Source organism: Rhinatrema bivittatum, chromosome 11 (genome assembly GCF_901001135.1).
Source record: "Rhinatrema bivittatum chromosome 11, aRhiBiv1.1, whole genome shotgun sequence".
In the NCBI taxonomy this organism is placed as follows: Eukaryota; Metazoa; Chordata; class Amphibia; order Gymnophiona; family Rhinatrematidae; genus Rhinatrema; species Rhinatrema bivittatum.
In genome coordinates this window covers 94,785,521-94,804,454 of record NC_042625.1, presented here as the reverse complement: position 1 = coordinate 94,804,454, position 18,934 = coordinate 94,785,521, and the positions used below count along the sequence as shown (strand labels likewise).

Below are 18,934 nucleotides of genomic sequence, written 5' to 3'. Positions count from 1 at the left end.
TATCCTTTTGATTGAGAATGTCATTCTCTCTGCTTGGGGGTGTATAGTGCTATGTTTCAGGAGTCACCGATACCTAGAGGTCCCTTTAATTCTAGGTAAGCGATGGCAGACGCTCCATGCAGGGAATCAATAACCCATTCTAACAGGGCAGTAAAGCAACATTTGCTGAGAATGAGTCACTCTCCAGTTACGGGTCCCTTCTGGCTACTGCTCTGTTTTTTTTCATGTTTCCCTTTTCTAGGAACTTGGTATGCTACTCCCACTCTTAAAGAAAAAAAAAAGGCAAACCACACACAACCTTCCCTGTAACTCAAGACATTTCACTTTTTCCAGAAAAAGTGAGACAAAACGCACTGTAGCACTTCTTACAAATGTTTATCGACACTTAAAACAAGAGGTTCTTTCCTCTTTTCCCAGAAACATTTTTTTTTAAATCACGCTGTTCCCAGTCATTAAACAGACGTTAACTCTTTGGATTCCAAATGAGAAAGCAAATTCTCATTTCCTTATAGCTTCATTGAATTCTCATCCACGGTGCCCTGGAACGCAGTTGGCAGGCTGGACCGATCGCTTTTTGGCTGCTTCACCACCAGCACCAATGGGCTTTCCTGCTCTCTCTCACTGTACTGCAGGGGAGCAGGCATCAGCCTCCTCCCCAACATAGTATGCAACAGCTAGGTTTACTGGCCAGCGGCTGCCATCACAAAACACCAACACCTTCCCCACTGTGGTACTCCCAGCCCTCAAAAGCTGGGGGTACTGCAGTGGTAGCACCAGCTCTTCTCTCCTCCCCTCACACCCACCAGGACAGCTGCTATAAATTTCAACGACCCTCCTACACCCCTCAAGAATACAATGTGTGTGTGGCGGGGGGGGGGGGCGGGGGGGAGCTAAGGCCATTGCAGAAAGACTAAATTAATTCTTTGCTTCTGTGTTTACTAATGAGGATGTTGGGGAGATAACCAGTTCCGGAGATGGTTTTCAGGGGTGATGAGTCAGATGAACTGAACGAAATCACTGTGAACCTGGAAGATGTAGTAGGCCAGATTGACAAACTAAAGAGTAGCAAATCACCTGGACCGGATGGTATGCATCCTAGGGTACTGAAGGAACTAAACAATGAAATTTCTGATCTATTAGCTAAAATTTGTAACCTATCATTAAAATCATCCATTGTACCTGAAGACTGGAGGGTGGCCAATGTAACACCAATATTTAAAAAAGGCTCCAGGGGCGATCTGGGTAACTATAGACCAGTGAGCCTGACTTCAGTGCCGGGAAAAATAGTGGAAACTATTCTCAAGATCAAAATCGTAGAGCATATAGAAAGACATGATTTAATGGAACACAGTCAACATGGATTTACCCAAGGGAAGTCTTGCCTAACAAATCTGCTTCATTTTTTTGAAGGGGTTAATAAACATGTGGATAAAGGTGAACCGGTAGATGTAGTGTATTTGGATTTTCAGAAGGCGTTTGACAAAGTCCCTCATGAGAGGCTTCTACGAAAACTAAAAAGTCATGGGATAGGAGGCAATGTCCTTTCGTGGATTACAAACTGGTTAAAAGACAGGAAACAGAGAGTAGGATTAAATGGACAATTTTCTCAGTGGAAAAGGGTAAACAGTGGAGTGCCTCAGGGATCTGTATTGGGACCCTTACTTTTCAATATATTTATAAATGATCTGGAAAGGAATACGATGAGTGAGGTTGTCAAATTTGCGGATGATACAAAATGATTCAGAGTAGTTAAATCACAAGCAGACTGTGATACATTACAGGAGGACCTTGCAAGACTGGAAGATTGGGCATCCAAATGGCAGATGAAATTTAATGTGGACAAGTGCAAGGTGATGCATATAGGGAAAAATAACCCTTGCTGTAGTTACACGATGTTAGGTTCTATATTAGGAGCTACCACCCAGGAAAGAGATCTAGACATCATAGTGGATAATACTTTAAAATCGTCGGCTCAGTGTGCTGCAGCAGTCAAAAAAGCAAACAGAATGTTAGGAATTATTAGGAAGGGAATGGTTAATAAAACGGAAAATGTCATAATGCCTCTGTATCGCTCCATGGTGAGACCACACCTTGAATACTGTGTACAATTCTGGTTGCCGCATCTCAAAAAAGATATAGTTGCGATAGAGAAGGTACAGAGAAGGGCAACCAAAATGATAAAGGGGATGGAACAGCTCCCCTATGAGGAAAGGCTGAAGAGGTTAGGGCTGTTCAGCTTGAAGAAGAGACGGCTGAGGGGAAATATGATAGAGGTCTTTAAGATCATGAGAGGTCTTGAACGAGTAGATGTGACTCTGTTATTTACACTTTCGAATAATAGGACTAGGGGGCATTCCATGAAGTTAGCAAGTAGCACATTTAAGACTAATCGGAGAAAATTCTTTTTCACTCAACGCACAATAAAGCTCAGGAATTTGTTGCCAGAGGAGGTGGTTAGTGCAGTTAGTGTAGCTGGGTTCAAAAAAGGTTTGGATAAGTTCTTGGAGGAGAAGTCCATTAACAGATATTAATCAATTTTACTTAGGGAATAGCCATTGCTATTAATTGCATCAGTAGCATGGGATCTTCTTAGTGTCTGGGTACTTGCCAGGTTCTTGTGGCCTGGATTGGCCACTGTTGGAAACAGGATGCTGGGCTTGATGGACCCTTGCTCTGACCCAGCATGGCAATTTCTTATCTTCTTAGGTTCTTAACCTCTGCCACGTGACTCTAGCTAGTTATAACCACACACCTGGCATGACAGAACGAGAAGCTTCCAGAAATGGAAAGAAAACCGTGCTGGGATTCCCATACTGAGCCCCGTGAAAAGCAGAAGAAATCTTATCCAGAATGGAACCCGGATGCTGCTGGTAAGAATCAGAAAGGAGATAGCGCAGTTTGTAATCGAAACAGGAGGACAAGCTGACAGATGCTCAGGGGCCCCATGGCATCTTCCAGAGATGCTGTTAAAACAGGGAAATTAGATCGGCCTGGGAAAAGCCAAAGTAGCTCCGGTGGATTTAAATGAAAAAGCAAATATAAGAGATTCCAAAGTACCTGAATAACTACAAATAAAAACAGTAACTTTGAAACTGCCGCGCGGGCGCACATGGACGTGCGTTTGCCTGCTCGCGCACCTGGTATAAAACAGGCTGAAGGTGCGCGCGAGTGTGCACAGTTTTAAGTGGGTGTGCACTAATGCCGCTTCGACCGTGTAAGCGGAGGGATTTTAGTGGACACGTGCACAGACGCAATTACCGGTTTTCCCAGTTTGGCCACGGAAGGGATAGGACTTGCGAGCCCCCCAGGTTTAAAAGCCTCTCTTCTCCCTGCTGACATGCCTAGATTTTTTTTTTTTTTTTTAATTTTATGACTCGCACGCCATCCAGAGCAGGAGTAATGTTACGAGGCAGAGGACCCCAGCACGAGCTTGAGCGCATAAGAATTTAGCAGTGGTTTCATCGAGAAATTCAGGAACGCCCGTGCCCCGCCCACAACCCTTCTCTCTTAAAAAAAAAAAAAAAAGTGTGCACGTGTAGCAGGAGATCCGCGCTTATTCTGGTGCCTTCTAAAATCTAAAATGCGCTGAGTGTGCGCCGGCCCAACTTCTGCACGTATCTCCCTCCCAGTTTTGGAAACACGCTGGGCTTTTAAAATTCACCTAAGAGTGCGCTGTAAATAGAAATAAAAGGAACAGAGGGGCCACTGCCATGGAGAAGGCGCCTGGTTTCATCCCTGGGTCGGCTGGAATTGGCTATTGCCACGGGAGACAGAGCCAGGTGTCACCTTTGTGCACTGACCCAAGTAGCCATCTGTGATTGGGGGGGGGGGGGGGTGTCTGAGTAGGTCTTTTGGCGGTTGGAGTTATTTGTATAGTGCTGTGATATTTTGAATTTACTTTTTTTCTTTTTACTATATCTGATTATTTTATGTGATTACATATTTAGGGCCTGCATTTTAAAAGCATTTGTGTGTTTAAAACTGGACTTTAAATATGCAAATATATTTTATGTAAGTAAATCACAATTTATGCCATTGAACCGTCCATAGGTTTTAGTTTTACTCGTGTTAAGTGCACTGAACGCGGGTAAACAAGCTTTGGAAAATTGCCACATTAGAATCTTACATTTACATGCTTTTCTCCTTTGAAAATTCACCTATTTTCATTTTTTTTTGGGTTGTTGTAAACACTGAGTGGCCCTTTGATGGGCTAGAAAAGTTATTATAGGTATATTGGGGTGAGGGGATATAAAATAGGAGAAAAGGCATCCCCGGGTACTTGTGAATCAGAGCTTGCAGTGCCAGGACCCCGGTCCTGATTCTGATTGAGCTGAAGGCCCACAGGAACGGAATAAATAAAAGAGGTATCTAGGTGCAAATGCCGAAAATCTAAAAAAATAAAAGGAGTTCAAATGTACGACCCTAACTGTGGAGAGGAGGATAACCATTGGGACACTGCTAGCAGACAGAAGTGGTGCCAATATGTTAAGGATGGAACAGAGTCAAGCAGGAAACAGAGATAAACTCTATGGACAGCAGCGGAGATGTATTACCATTTATCTGACCAGGGTGGTCAAACAGACTGCGAAATGCTAACAGGCCAGTAAAAATGGAAGCACAATAATGGGAGATTTCAATTATTGCAATATTGATTGGGTGAATGTGTCCTCAGGGCATGCTAGGGAAGGTAAAGTTTCCAGATGCCATAATTGGCTTTCCTGAAGCAGCGAGTCTAACAAAAGGAGCAGCCTCGTTACAGCCAATTCTCAATGGCCTGGTGCAAGGGATAAGGGGATGTGGAGCCACTTGGCAAGAGCAATCATAATGCAATCAACTGACATAATCACTAAAGGTAGGATAATAAATAAAACTACTGCAGCAGCACGCAACTTTAAAAAGGGAGAGTACCAGAAGGAAACTGAAAGAGAAGCAGTTGCAGAGGTTTAAAGATGGCATGAGTTATGGAGTTTGTTTAAAGATTGCATCTTACAAGCCACCAGATAAAGGATGAAAGGCCCAAAACAAGTAGCAGCTGTGAAAGAGGCCGCACGAAGGCGCAAGCCATTGGCAAACTTAGATGCAAAACACAAGGAGGGCAATTTTCAAACCATTTTTCCCAGCAAACTAAATAGTTATTCAGTCAAAATCCTCAGGTGTTAATTGCTTCCCCCTCCCCACAAAGAGGCAGGAGAGGCCAGCAAACACCAGACAAGATTCAGTTTTGAAACCTCTGCATATGATTCATGGCACTGATTTTGCACCTCCTTTAGAGGACCTGCTGGGCTGGCCTGCCCCACATTTTCAGAGGGGAAACTCTGTAAGGAGTTTGAAAATGTGTTTGCAGGACCATGTGGCCCCTGTAATTGGGCAAAACTGCTAAAATCTTTTTCAAGGACTGAGAGGGAGGACAGCAGAGGTGAAAGTGGAGCTTGAGGAGGGATAAGGGTTGAAGCAGAAGAAGTAAATTAATTCTTTGCTTCACTCTTGCCTGCAAACGATGTTCAGGCGATAGCCACACCAGAACCAGGAGCTGAAAGAGAGCGGTGTGAATCTGGAAAAGGAAAGCGAGAGAATTCCACAGGAACTCTAATATGAAACTGTAGATCTGTAACCTCTCATTAAAGCTGCCACTGGACCTCAGAGCTGAAGGGTAGCCAATGTAATGCCAATTTTTAAGGAAGCTCCGGAGGTGTATTAGGAAACTAGAAACCAGTCAGCCTGACGTCAGTGCCAGGTAAAATGGCAGAAGTATTGCTAAGAACAAAATTACTGATCAAATGGATAAATATGACTAAATAGGAAAGAGCCAAGATGAATTTAGCAAAGAGATGTCATGGCTTACTAATCTATTAAAATTCTTTGAAGGTGTAAATATGCAGGGATAATGCCAAACCCATCAATATAATTTTATCTAGATTTTCAGATGACATTGGATGCCCCTCATGAGAGTCCTTGCAGCATTTAAAAAAGCCAAGGGATAGGCAACAATGTCCTACTGGTAACCGATTAAATGACAGGATAACTTTCCTAGTGGAGAGACGTAAATGATGGTGTGCCCCAGGGATCTGCACCGGGCCTGGTGTTTAACTTTTACACTAATGATCGGAAAAAGGAAGCAATGAGTGATATGAACAAATTTGTAGATGACAAAAAAATCACTCAAAGTAGTTAACATACAAGCAGCCTTCAGAAGGATCTTGCAAGCCTGGGGACCTGTTCATCTTAATGGCAGATGAAATTAAAAGTGGAAAAGTGTAACGTAAAGTCATGCATTTCAACGGGATCATCGTTAGGAGTGGGCAAGCAGGGCGGCTGCCATGAAGCAGGGACAGTAACACGCCACCTTTCTGAATCACTGACAAAGCAATTAAACTGAAGAGGTAAAGCACAGCGGAATTATAAATAATAATGTAAGTTTTATAACCAGAGAATTCATAACCACCTACTTCATAAAATGGTTTCTCTTTTGCCATGAATTCTTGAACAATGAAAAATAAGGTTCTTAGAATAAATACAAACACAGAACTCCATGCGAACCTTGCTTCCAGATACATATGCATTACAGTACTTTGGGTGAGTGCTGAAACTGTGCTATGCAGCTAAAACCGGACAATTCACAAGTATGACAACTTACCTTTTATTTAGCACCATGTTTCCAAGTTTCAAGTCTCTATGTACAATATTCTTCTGCAAAATAAAAAAGTGTCTGTCTTAGTATATCTCAAACAATAAAACACCCGTTTTCAGCCTAATCCTGTGAAAGCAAAAAATCTTCTAGCACAGGTACTTTCATTAAGAGAAAGGGTCATTTATCTGCAATTTCTGGCTGTGACCCCTAAATGTTCCCTATAGAACTTCCACTCAAGGATGAACATTTGGTTCAGCAGCTGGGAGTCGCAAGTTACTGTGTAATCCTGGGTGCCTTGTACTGGGTGTATGTATATATATATATATATATATATATATATATATATATTTTACTATGTATGCACTGCTACAGTTGTAAACTCATATTTTAATTCTGAAAAGCAGATTAAAATGAGAATGGCTGTATCTTGATTCTATCACTCACTGAATGAAAACTAGTGAAGCTGAAGAAAAACTTTATCATCTGGACAAGTTTGGTCCATTACAACATGATCGCTCATCTCTAAGTGATGCTACACTTAAGACATTTTATCTCACAAGACACCATTAAGACAAAATAAATTTGGCAAGAAAAATGGTAAAGCAAGCGATTTGTCCCTAGAATTTACATAAGAACATAAGGCTTGCCATACTGGGTCATACCAAGGGTCCATCAAGCCCAACAGTGGCCAATCCAGGTCACAAGTACTTGGCAGGATCCCAAGGGGTAGACAGACTCCAAGCACTTATCCCAGGGATAAGAAGTGGTTTCTGCAACTCCACCTTAATAATGTCCAAACCTTTTTTAAATGCAACTAGACTAATAGCTTTCACCACATCCTCTGGCAATGAATTCCAGAGCTTAATTATGCATTGAGTAAAAAAATATCTTCTCTTATTAGTTTTAAATGTATTACATAGTAACTTCACTGTGTCTCCCCTGATCTTTGTACTTTTCAAAAGAGTAAACAACTAAATAATGTTTACTCATTCCATTCCACTCATTATTTTATAGACTTCTATCATATCTCCCCTCACCTGTCTCTTCTCCAAGCTGAAGAGTCCTAACCTCTTTAGCCTTTCCTCATAAGGGAATCGTTCCATCTCTTGTATCATCTCGGTCACCCTTCTCTGTACCTTTTCTAAGTCTGCTATATATCTTTCTTGAGATGTGGTGACCAGAACTGCACACAATACTCAAGATGAGGATGCACCATGGAGTGATACAGAGGCATTAGGATATTCTGTTTTATTCTTCATTCCTTTCCTAATAATGCCTAGCCTTCTATTTGCTTTCTTAGCTGCTGCTGCACACTGAGCAGATTTAAACATATTTTCAATGATGACACCTTAATCCTTTTCCCCGAGAGGTGACTCAATGTGGAACCTTGCATTGTGTATCTAAAATTTGGGTTTCACTTCCCTAAGTGCATCACTTTGCACTTATCTACATTAAATTTCATTTGCCATTTGCATGCCCAGTCTCCCAGTTTTGCAATGTCCTCTTGCAACTTCTCAGTCCTCATGATTTGATAAATTTGAATAATTTTGTGTCATTGGCAAATCTGATCACCTCACTTGGTGTTTCCATTTCCAGGTCATTTATAAATATATTAAAAAGGAATGGTCCCAGAACAGATTCCTATGGGTCTTCACGGTGTACTTAAAAGGGTATTCACATGTGTTTAAAAAATAAAACAGAATGTGGGGAAAGAAAAGATCTATTTGGATATATGCTTTTAATATCAGGGATGATGATCTGAATTAATGGAAAATCTTTCCTTCAGAGGTACCGTGCATCTCTGATATTACTCATGGCCAATTTCCCCTGGCCTGTGTAATATGGGGACAAGATTAGTCGCACTGTGGTTGGCAGTGCACACTCTGTGCTGTTTATTCCTGGGGGAATTCTGTGCAAAACATCTTAAAATTCTGCATATTTTATATTGGTTAAAATAATTTACATGACAGAATGTAATTACATTTTAAATTAATGCAGAAAAAATTATTACTTAAAGATGCAGAATTTTAAATATTCTGAGCAGAATTTCTCTAGAAATTCACTGTAAGAGTGTCCCTTTCACACTCTCCGTACTCCCCTGGCCACTTTGTTCTCTCAGGCCCCAACTCCTCCACCTGCCAGTATCTCTCCCCTCCACCTCTAGGCTCAACCCCTTCCACTCTATCAGCACTCCCAGAGTTTGACCCCGTTCTCAGTACTGCCCCTCACACAGGCTCCCTCTGTCCCGGTCTCTAGTGCACATACACACAGCCTCATACAGGCTCCCTCACTCTCTCGCACATGCACATCCCCTCATACAGGGTCCCTCTCTCTTGCAAACAAGCTCCCTCTCTCACGCATACACCCTCACACAGGTTACCTGTGTGTGTCTCTCTCTCTCTCTCACACAATCCCTTCACATAGGCTGGCACCCTCACATACACACAATGCCTTTCATACACACTAGCTCCCAATCTCTCTCTCACACACACACACACACACACACACACTTTCACAATCTCATCTAGGATCCCTCTTCTCTGGCACCCACACTCAAGCCCCTCCCCCCCTCTCTACACACACACCCACGCTCCGTTCGTGGCATGGGCTCTCCTGGGAATATGCACAAATTATGCACCCTGCAGTAACGCAGAATTCCCCCAGGACAAGCTGTTGCATTTCTTTATTGAAGCTCTTTTGATTAGCTGCAAATGGATATAAAGCCATCCCTGAGGGTGGGCACCCTGGCAGAACATTGCCGGAAAGTGATCAGACTGCATGAAAAAACCTCTGAAGGAGAAACACGAGATGGACCACTACCTGTGACTGTCATAGTCATCCTCATTCAATTAACAGGGCAAACCAACAGAGAAGAGGATTCTCACGCTGCACAGAAGTGCAGTCAAAGGGTCGGTACCCTGAACAAGCGTCAGGAGGCATACTGGGACTCTTTCTTTGCCAGTGCTGGAAAAGAAAGGATCTTGCAAGACTGGGGAACTGTTCATCTTAATGGCTTCTCGCATTCTGCATGCAGGAAAATCTCCTTTGTATACAAGACTTCAAGCATCCACAACGTGCACTTAGAGAGAGAGAGAGACAGAGCAGAATGAAGGAACTGCACTCAGCGCCTCAATTTTTCATTTCAGGAATTCCCCTCAAAACTCACAGGACAGATTCTATAACATTGTTTGGTTCTCATATCAGATTTTAATCTATTCTTTTGACCTGATAGTTTCCTCCTGCTCCTAGTACTTCCAGTTCAAATCGAAACCAGGGCTGGAATCTGCCACCGTGAGCCTTCATTCATAACTACCCAGGGAATTTTTCCCCGTTTTATATACGAGCATCACTGCAACAATCCAATCGGGGACCGTGCACCAGGGCTACTTCCGGAACCTTGCAATTGCAGGTCCCAAATGATGACAAACTCCATTCCCCCCCCCCAGGGGCAGTAAACGCTGCCTCCACAGCAACCGAACTGGGAGCAGAACCAGGACTCAAACTCTGGTTCCTCTGCATGGCTTGTGCAGCACTGCCACCGAGCTGGCCCCTAAGTGAGTTGGATCCAGGTCAGTCTTGCAGAAGCAAGCTGGTATCTGAATCATTTATTCCTGCCCCTATGATTCACTTTTCTAGTCTAAGCGCTGTGTGCTGCTCTTGTATTTGCTTGGATTGGCTCATCTGAACATTTTTGTGGTTTACCTGATTTATGCTTCATTGCCCCAGTGCTGAACAAACAGAACTTTATGACGAATCAAAATTGCCCTTATGGCACTCCAGTCTTCATGCCAAAATGTTTATTTTTTCTGCTATGCTACCAATTGATATCAGACTTCCACTGAAACGAAAGGGATCAGCTTCAAGGAAAGCTTGATATTTGGAGGATTATGTATTCACCCAAGACATTTTTTCCTACTATTTTAAATTTTCCTAGGATCTATGCATTTTACTATATATTTTTTTAGTCTAATTCACATATACACCTATATTTAAAAATGATTTGAAATAAAGTAAAGGTTGTAGCATATGCTCATAGGATCAGATATGTGGTACGGATGGGGTCACTAGTGCCACCAAGTCTTCTGTGCGTTTCAAACATTAAAACATTAAAAAGTGTTCCCTAAAACATGAAAGTTACTGTTACTGCTCTCCAAGCACCCCAGCAGACTTTAAAAGGCAGTTACAGGTTTTTTTTTCCAGCAATACTGCTTCCTAAAAATATTGCAACATGCCATTTTGCACAGTAAATGCCCGGGACGCATCTTGTCTAACACAGCAGGGAGAAAATCCCCAATCATCTGCCTCTTACCTTGTGTAACGCCCCTACTACCCGTACCACATCATAGAATATAACCACGGTTTCTCGCTCGCTAAGCCTTTTCTCTTTAATAACGTAGTGCTGGAGGTTGATCAGGTCTGCGGTTTTATCACTGAAATCGTGAGCACAGAGGCAGTCCAACACTAAGCAAATTCGCTTCTTCATTTTTCGGACCAGTTTGTTGGTTTCTAGATCTTCAACTATTTCACAAGTTCGGTCCTAGAGGGAAAGAGGTGAGGGAAAAACAGATGCATTAAAATACTGCTTTGCCTGAGGTAATGTCACCAATGCCACAACCAAAATATGTTCTGGGTTATCTGACCTTTGGGAAAATTCTCCAGATGTGAAAAAAAATACATGCAGCATTTCACCTCTGCTAGCCCAGAAACTGAAGACATTAAAATGCTCTTCTGCAGATCCTACTAGACACTCAGTCATTTAGTAATTTGGAATTTATCACAAAACCCTCCATTTTCTCTTAGGTTACAGTAACATTACCTGCCAGCCTTGCAAAGGATAAAAATGCATACCTCGTGCCAGGAGTAAGGTAAGAAGCTATCAGCTATACAACAGCTCGACAAAACCTCCAAAATTGTAGGTAAAATCTAAATTCTCCTTGTAAGAAAAATATTCTCTCTTGCAGTGAATTTATTGCACTATATTTTGGCACTCTGCATCCATGGGGAAGCACTTTGGCCTAAGACTTTTGGATCAGATAGATTTAAGAGCTGTTTTAATCCCAAATCTTATTAAGAAGACATGACCAAAGGAATAATTAGCTGAGGATGCACAAAAAAGGGGGAAGGCGGAGACCAATGAACAGGAAACTTTCCAATTCTTCTCCTCACTTAACTTCCAGATAAAGGAATAAGAGCAGCATAATGGACATGCAAAAGATACAAGAGAATTGTCTTATTAAAATATTCAATGTGAGCATCCACTTAGACCTTGCGATCCCCAGACATCCTGCCTGACATCCCTCGCAGTCAGAGTCTCACTCGCTGCGGCATCCAAGGCTCAGTAAAGGAGAGAGAGAGAGAGAGACCCTGTTTGTGTGTGGGTTGATAGGAAGACAGCAGTACCACCCATGCTTCTGCATAAACAAGAAGTGCCAACCACTTCTGAAGGCATTCAAAAATAGTCCAAAAAAAATACTATTTAGTTAAGCATTACAAATCATCTCTTTTAATTACATCAACAAAATCAGCTGTGTAGTGAGTGGTCTGCAGCATTCATTTAATGCAACCTAACAGTTAATAGCAAAATGTCCCTTAACATACCCCCACATCATGTAGTCAAAAGACTACCCTCAAATATGTTCCTCCTAAATCCATATTCTTTTCAAAATCCTCGTGGCTCAAAATGGATCAAATCGTAAAACTGTTTTTCCAAAGTTCTCATCACAAAATGAAACCCGACTCGGACACTATCAAGGGATGGCCTTCGTTTGCTCTCCTTACCTGGAAGAGTCCATGGTGATGAACCACACCATCCTGATTGTGGAGCAAAGAAAGCAGAGAATACTCTGTGTGCAGCAGCATCTTGCCTTGCCGTTCCTCCTGTGTCTCTGCTCCCTTATCTCCCCGCTCTTCTAATGTGAGAATCTTACAGGAGAGAAACAAAAAATGTTTTTTTTTCATGGTTTAAACACAGTCCAATACCATATCAAAGCGAGTAAGGGCTACCTCTGCAGTGTCATACCTGCACAGGACTGCTGCTTTATATCAGGCATTTTAATTATTCCTTCTAAGCTAAAGTGACTGTACAGTATAAATGCTTACAACAGAAGAGCCTGGTTTTTTGCCCAAAGGCTCATGCAGAAAGGATGCCTGGGTCCCTATGATAATCTCAGCACTGACGGCACTTTTCGCCCTGAGAAGCTGGTGACAGCTCACCTCTCTTCTTAGGGAAGAGATGTGCTCTCCTGACTTCCATTTCCGTGCAGGGAAAGTCAAGCTATTTTGTACAAGACATATTTTACTAAGTGGTTTTTTTTTTGGGGGGGGGGGGGGGGGGTTTGTTGGTCAAGCAAGCTATCATTTTCATTTAAAACAAATTACTGGTAGCTTAGCAAAATAAATAAACTTTGCTTTTAGAAAGACAGTGTGTGCTTTCAGGTGACAGTTCTTTTGGCTGGTGAAACCCTGCAGCCTGTTCGACTGGAACGGATTCTCTGAACCTTGTTACCTTGCTACAGTCAGCCAAAAAAGCACAGAGTTTGCTCTTTGGCAAGGGGACTCTCCTAATGCCTGTTGAGATCATAAAACTATTATATAGTGCACCTGATCTGAAACAGATCACAAGGAGTGACAAAATCAGTGTTTAAAAGCAGAGCATGTAATGCATGAGCCATCTCTTATTTCAGTACACACTGTAAATGCTTTATTGCATAGTGATAACGGCTGTGCCTGGGCTTACCAAAAGGTAGGTGGTTATCCTAGCACCATCTGTCCTCTTACTAATGACACATAACCTCACTATATCACAATGCTAAGTTTACATATCAGTCAGCTTCTGGCACTGTACAGGTTTGCTAGGTTAAGTAAGACTATTCACACATCACAGCTATTTTGAAATGTTAGCGCTGCATTTATAAAAATAAAAGTTTATTTAAAGGTATAGGAAAATATATTTTTTTAATTGTTCTTATTTCCTTCAGACAAGTTTTGGCTCCTTTCCTACGCACTAACTGTCCCTGCAGATCGGACTTGCTCTGAACTGGAGCCTTACAACCACACAGCTCCTACTGCTGAACTGAAAAAATATATCTTCAGTGTCGAAAGATACCAACTCTAGATGTTGAAGAGGTAAACAGAAAAAAGATCTAGCTGCAGGCACATTCAAATTAATTGACAGGGCACAAACGTCAACAGTGGATGAAAACTGCAAAATAATTCCAAAGGAAGGAACAAAACAGGACAGAAAAGGTAAAAGCATTCAGTATAAAACAGATTGCTTGTGCTTTCTTTGCATCCATGCTCTTGTCTTTTTTCCTTATTAAATCAGTTGTGTTTAAAAAAAAAAAAAAAAAAAAAAAAAAAGATGGGGGAGATGATTTAAAAAGGAGAAACTTTTTGATTCACAGGTTAGCCTACCTTAAGCTGGTAGAAATCATCCGTGCCATCCTTTCTTGCCAGGCACTGAACAATGCTTTGCACTGGAGAGTTACCTAAACGGGGACCTAGCAGCACAAAACAGAATGCTCTTATTTTCTCTGCAGGAATGAAAGCCATGAGTAATGCAGTGTTATGTAAATATGCAGCTGTCACGCAGTTTACATTCGTCTAAATCAAGTTTAATTTTCTTAGTGGAACAAGACAATGCCTATTCCCCACCCTCTCCTCACACACATACTATAAGCTTTCACCATACGTTCAAAGTGATCACAGCGCTGTCAGGCAGTGCATATGCTGACTGCCTCCCAAAGTGGGGCTTCTCTTACACAAAGAGAAAGAGCTCTCTCCCAGATTATCACTAGCTGCAGCAGTGCAAGGGAAGATCTGCAAGGTCCCACAACAATACAAGCCTGCAAGTGGAGTTTAACGGAACTGAACACAACGCGGATCCACTAAAATTCCTCTTCCTCCCACTTCAAAGCCTTTGAAATAAGGTGCTTCTTCTACATGGAGATGCACGTATCGGGATTCACCGTACACACCATTTAAAATCCGTCAAGAGCTGGCAGGAGGCTTTAGCAGCTGAATTTCCTAGTACAAAACCCCGCATGAAATCACTGTCACCAGTGTGTTGCTATCATGCACTACAGAGGCGATTTGAAATGTGGAGCTTACTGAGAAGTATGTTAGAATATAAAATACAGGACGTGTCAAAGCTCATTTTGTCTGCACTGCAGGATATTCACAGGAATTTTATGGCTTATCGAACGTGCAGCCCCCTCGGACAAGCTCATATACATTTCCATGTACAAACTTCCCAGCCCTAAGCCTTCCCCATCAGGGATTAGAACAGGCAAAGCAAGCTTCACTTCTTACCTAGGATGAAAGGTCCTGCTCTCTTGGCGTTACTCCCTGTGCAGAGTGCCTTTGCTCGGGCTGATGTTTCCCCAGCTCCTCTGTCCGATGCTCTCCTCTTCATTCTTAGCTCTTGAAAGCAAGAAAAGACACTAGTCTGAGCAACTGCTCGCTAGCTCCCTTCTGCTAAACCCTGTCTGGTACTGCAAGCTTTTTTACTCGATGATGCATCAGTGCCTCCACCTACTTACATGTCACAGGCAGTTCTTACTGGAGCCAGCTCTCTATTGTATTAATCAGGGGCTACAGCCTGTGCAATCCAGGAGGGTACAGACCATCCTCAGAGTACAGAACAGTGCTATTCACACAAAGTACTAGAAAGGCATAGGAAGCTAAGTCCCATGCCAGATCTCAGCAAACCCTGCTGTGTGGCTTTGTTACATGCTCTTGAAATCAGTAAACTAGTACCGGTAAGTGTACAACAACTCTCACTTTCAACATAAACTGTATCAATTACTGAATTTGTGTTGTGCCATCGTCCAGCCACAAAGATCTATGCCCATCGTGTGAACAAATTATAACCAGGAACCGGCATGCCTGAGAGCCAAAAAAAACCACCACAACGATAACCAACTTAAACTCACACAGCTTACCTCTTTTAAAACAAAACCCCAAATCCTGAGCTCGCTCATTTGGTCTCCCAGTCAGTGGCTGCTAAAAACACCTTTGCAATAAGCACTGGCACTTCGCTCTAATGCCTGCAGGACAAGCCAAGCTTTCGTCCTCTGCCCATGTGATCACCAGGAATTCAACTCATTTAGCATATACGCGCTCAATGACACCTCCCAATGTGACAAGACTGTGTTAGAACAGTTTCTAGTTAAGACCCTTGCCTTTTACACAAACCACATGGTTAGAGCCTACTTCCACTAGAAGTATCCATGTCGCATCTAATCCGATTTATAGTACTGTGCAGCTATAAACAATAACAACATTTGCAGTGGCATGAGCTTAGGTTAGGATTTTCATTGTTTTACCAGTAAACCAAAGATGCTTCAAGCACATATATCAATACATCAAAGCACAATACAACCCCACCGTGGATCAAATGCCCTCTGCTGTGCTGGGGAATCCCAGTGCTTGGGGGTGACAAGCATTCCACAGGCTTATTTATACTGGTAACTTGTTCCTTCACTGTGTCAGGGAATTCAACATGCCGATTAAGCAGCAAAGCATGAGAGTCACCGGTCAGCCTGACGTGTTTCAGAGTCTGCTGGACTCTGACGGAGAAGCAGGAAATGGGCTCCAGTTTTGATTTCTCACTAGTAGATTGCTGGAATGCTGAATTTCATGCACTTAGAAATAAAGTTACTAACCAGAGAAAGCCTGAAATTTTACCTGTCTGATACACCACATAAACAGAGTGCCGCAACTATCACCAGAGGGGGCCTGTAATACGTCCACATATCATCCTAAGAGTATAAAACCAATTCTCTGCCGCCCCCCCCCTCAATAAACTTCAGTGAAACATGATCAGCACAAACCAGAAGCCCCCTCCCACTCTACATAGTTGTGCTTGCAGATTAGGGCTTCCTAAACCTGCCCAGATCATCCCACAGCCAGCCAGGTTTTGAAGATATCCACAATGAACACGCAGGAGAAGTTTGCAGATATGCGGTCTCTAACATAAGCATATTTATGTCCTGAAAACCCGACCAGGTGTGGAGCCAACAGGATTGATCTGGGAAACCCCTCCTTAGACCCTACTCAGTCTCTGGTCATTTGCGCTTCCTAAGCCTGTCATCCCTGTAAGGTAGGCTCTCATATTGCCTCGGAGCCTCCATAACCCATCGTTCTTCAGCTTCATCTACTGAAAACGCTATCCTACGTTTTGAGTTCCTTAAGTCTTTTATATAAGGTTTGCACTGCAGGCTCTTCACTTTTTTTGTGACTCTCTTCTGAACTGCTTCCATCCTATGAAAGATGTGGCCCTCCACAGCTCAGTGGCGTATTTCAGGTGGGGTCTTAGCGACTTACACAAGGGCTCTATCACTGCCTTTCCCCTGCGGGTGATCTCTGCTAGACACCCGAGGATGCTATTAACTTTCCCTGATATCACACGTATTGGCAGTCCTCAAGCCTGTTTTACTTTTCCTATGTCAGTTCCTCACCCAGCTAATAACTTATCAAGTTTTCTCACCAGTCTGTCTGGAACTCTATCAAGGGCCTTACTGGAGTTCAAATAAGCAGAATCTACCATTCTTCCCCGATACTCTAATCACCTCAAAGAACGTGATCAAGTTTGACAAGATCTTCCTCTGGAAACAGCCTTTCTAGGGACTTTTACTCTACATGAAACTGCAATACAATTTAATTGGAAATTGAGCCTTCATGCTGAGCTCACTGCATTATGCTCCGATATATATAATCTGATGTAAGATACAAAATATTAACACAAATCCAAAACGAAACAAAATCAGCCATCATTCAGTTTCAAACTATAATGAAAGAGACAATGTATTGAATGGTAGCTGGGCAGCAGGTTGATGATTTCTCAGTTAACTCAATTGTCCAATTTCCTACATAATTCCATGACAGAATCTAGAGCAGCTTTGTTAGTAGTATATGTTTTGGAGACTGATAGGGTTTAGACTTTAAAAAGGTTTGTTCGCTCCCAATCCAAAATGTTTATTGGACACACAAGTAGCTATGATGTTTGTAGAGCAGTGATGGCGAACTCCAGTCCTCTAGTGCCACACATGGGCCAGGTTTTCAGGATATCCACAATGAATATGCATGGAATACATCTGCATACAATGGAGGAAATGCATGCAAATCTCTCATATGCATATTCGTTGTGGAGCTCCTGAAAACCTGGCCCACTTGTGGCACTAGAGGACTGGAGTTCGCCATCACTGCTCTAGAGCGACACAGGCTAGGAGAAGGGTTTTTGTCACTTTTAAAGACAAAGTTATTGCCTTAGGTTTTACCTTTATGCTCCACTTTCCCTATAAATGTTTGGTGAAGTCTGGGGAAACTAGATACACGTTCTACGACCCCAAACAGTTTGAAACCTTTTTACAGATGAGAACCATTACTCCATCTATCATCTCATAACTTCTAGGATGTATAGAGCTAAGTTTAATTTCACCTGATGTTTATTTGCTTTGTTTTTAGTCTCTAGCACTCAGTCATATTGGAGTCTAAATGTGTTTATTTGTTTCTTTTGATATTTTTCTTGTATTTGCAAGTGATTTTGATTTGCTGGAGTCAGGTTTTTCTTGATGTAACTGAAAAATTATTAGAGATGATAAAAAAAAAAAGTATATATACACACACACAATACACTGTATTCTAAATCCTGTTACAGGGTGAAAAAAAAAAAGAAAGTAGCCCATGCGTGGTACCAACATACAGGTCATTTACCTGGTTCAAACGTTCCCTCTGAACCCCGCCCATTCTTCTTTCCACGTCTGACAGCAGGCTCTGGCTGTACAGCTTCCCGACACACAAACCACCCCCATGAGTTCCACACCCGGTGTATCTTGTTCATTTTATAGGTTTGTAAGTTTCATTAGGAGTCCCTCTCTTCACCTGGTCTCCTGCAAGGTGCAGTGGAGCTAGCACAGCTTTATAGTACAGGCAGAACATCCAGTGGGGAGACCTCAGGAAGCTGCAACCGCAACTCACATGATGCAATATAACAGGGTTTCAGGAGACATGATTAGATGGAAGAGCTTAGTTCAGCAAAGAAAAAAATAATCCTAAAACCAAACTGGCTGCCAATAGCACCACAGAGCTTTAATTTTATCCAGTTTAATCTACTGAATACATGGCAGGGCTCACCTGCTGAATGCACTACAAAGCCAACTTATTCCCCATTAATCACATGTTGCAGCCATGAGCAAGGTTCTTTGCTGTAAGTCACACAATTTCCTGACTGTCACCGACAACTATGAGAGACAGCGGCTGCTGAAGGAAACACATACATACATTCTTTTCTTAAGGCTGGTTCAC

General features: G+C 42.4%; 1 protein-coding gene across 2 annotated transcripts in view; it reads right to left on the bottom strand.

The window, feature by feature from the left end:
• STK40 (serine/threonine kinase 40) overlaps positions 1-18,934 on the bottom strand; it is a 46,235-nt gene that overhangs the window by 11,852 nt on the left and 15,449 nt on the right. For both annotated transcript variants that reach the window (XM_029619668.1, XM_029619667.1), the window contains exons 2-6: positions 14,939-15,049; positions 14,042-14,127; positions 12,407-12,550; positions 10,938-11,165; positions 6,635-6,687 (exon numbers count right to left, since the gene is read on the bottom strand). In XM_029619668.1, coding sequence (XP_029475528.1) covers positions 6,635-6,687; positions 10,938-11,165; positions 12,407-12,550; positions 14,042-14,127; positions 14,939-15,049 — 622 coding nt within the window. The remainder of the gene's footprint in view (positions 1-6,634; positions 6,688-10,937; positions 11,166-12,406; positions 12,551-14,041; positions 14,128-14,938; positions 15,050-18,934) is intronic.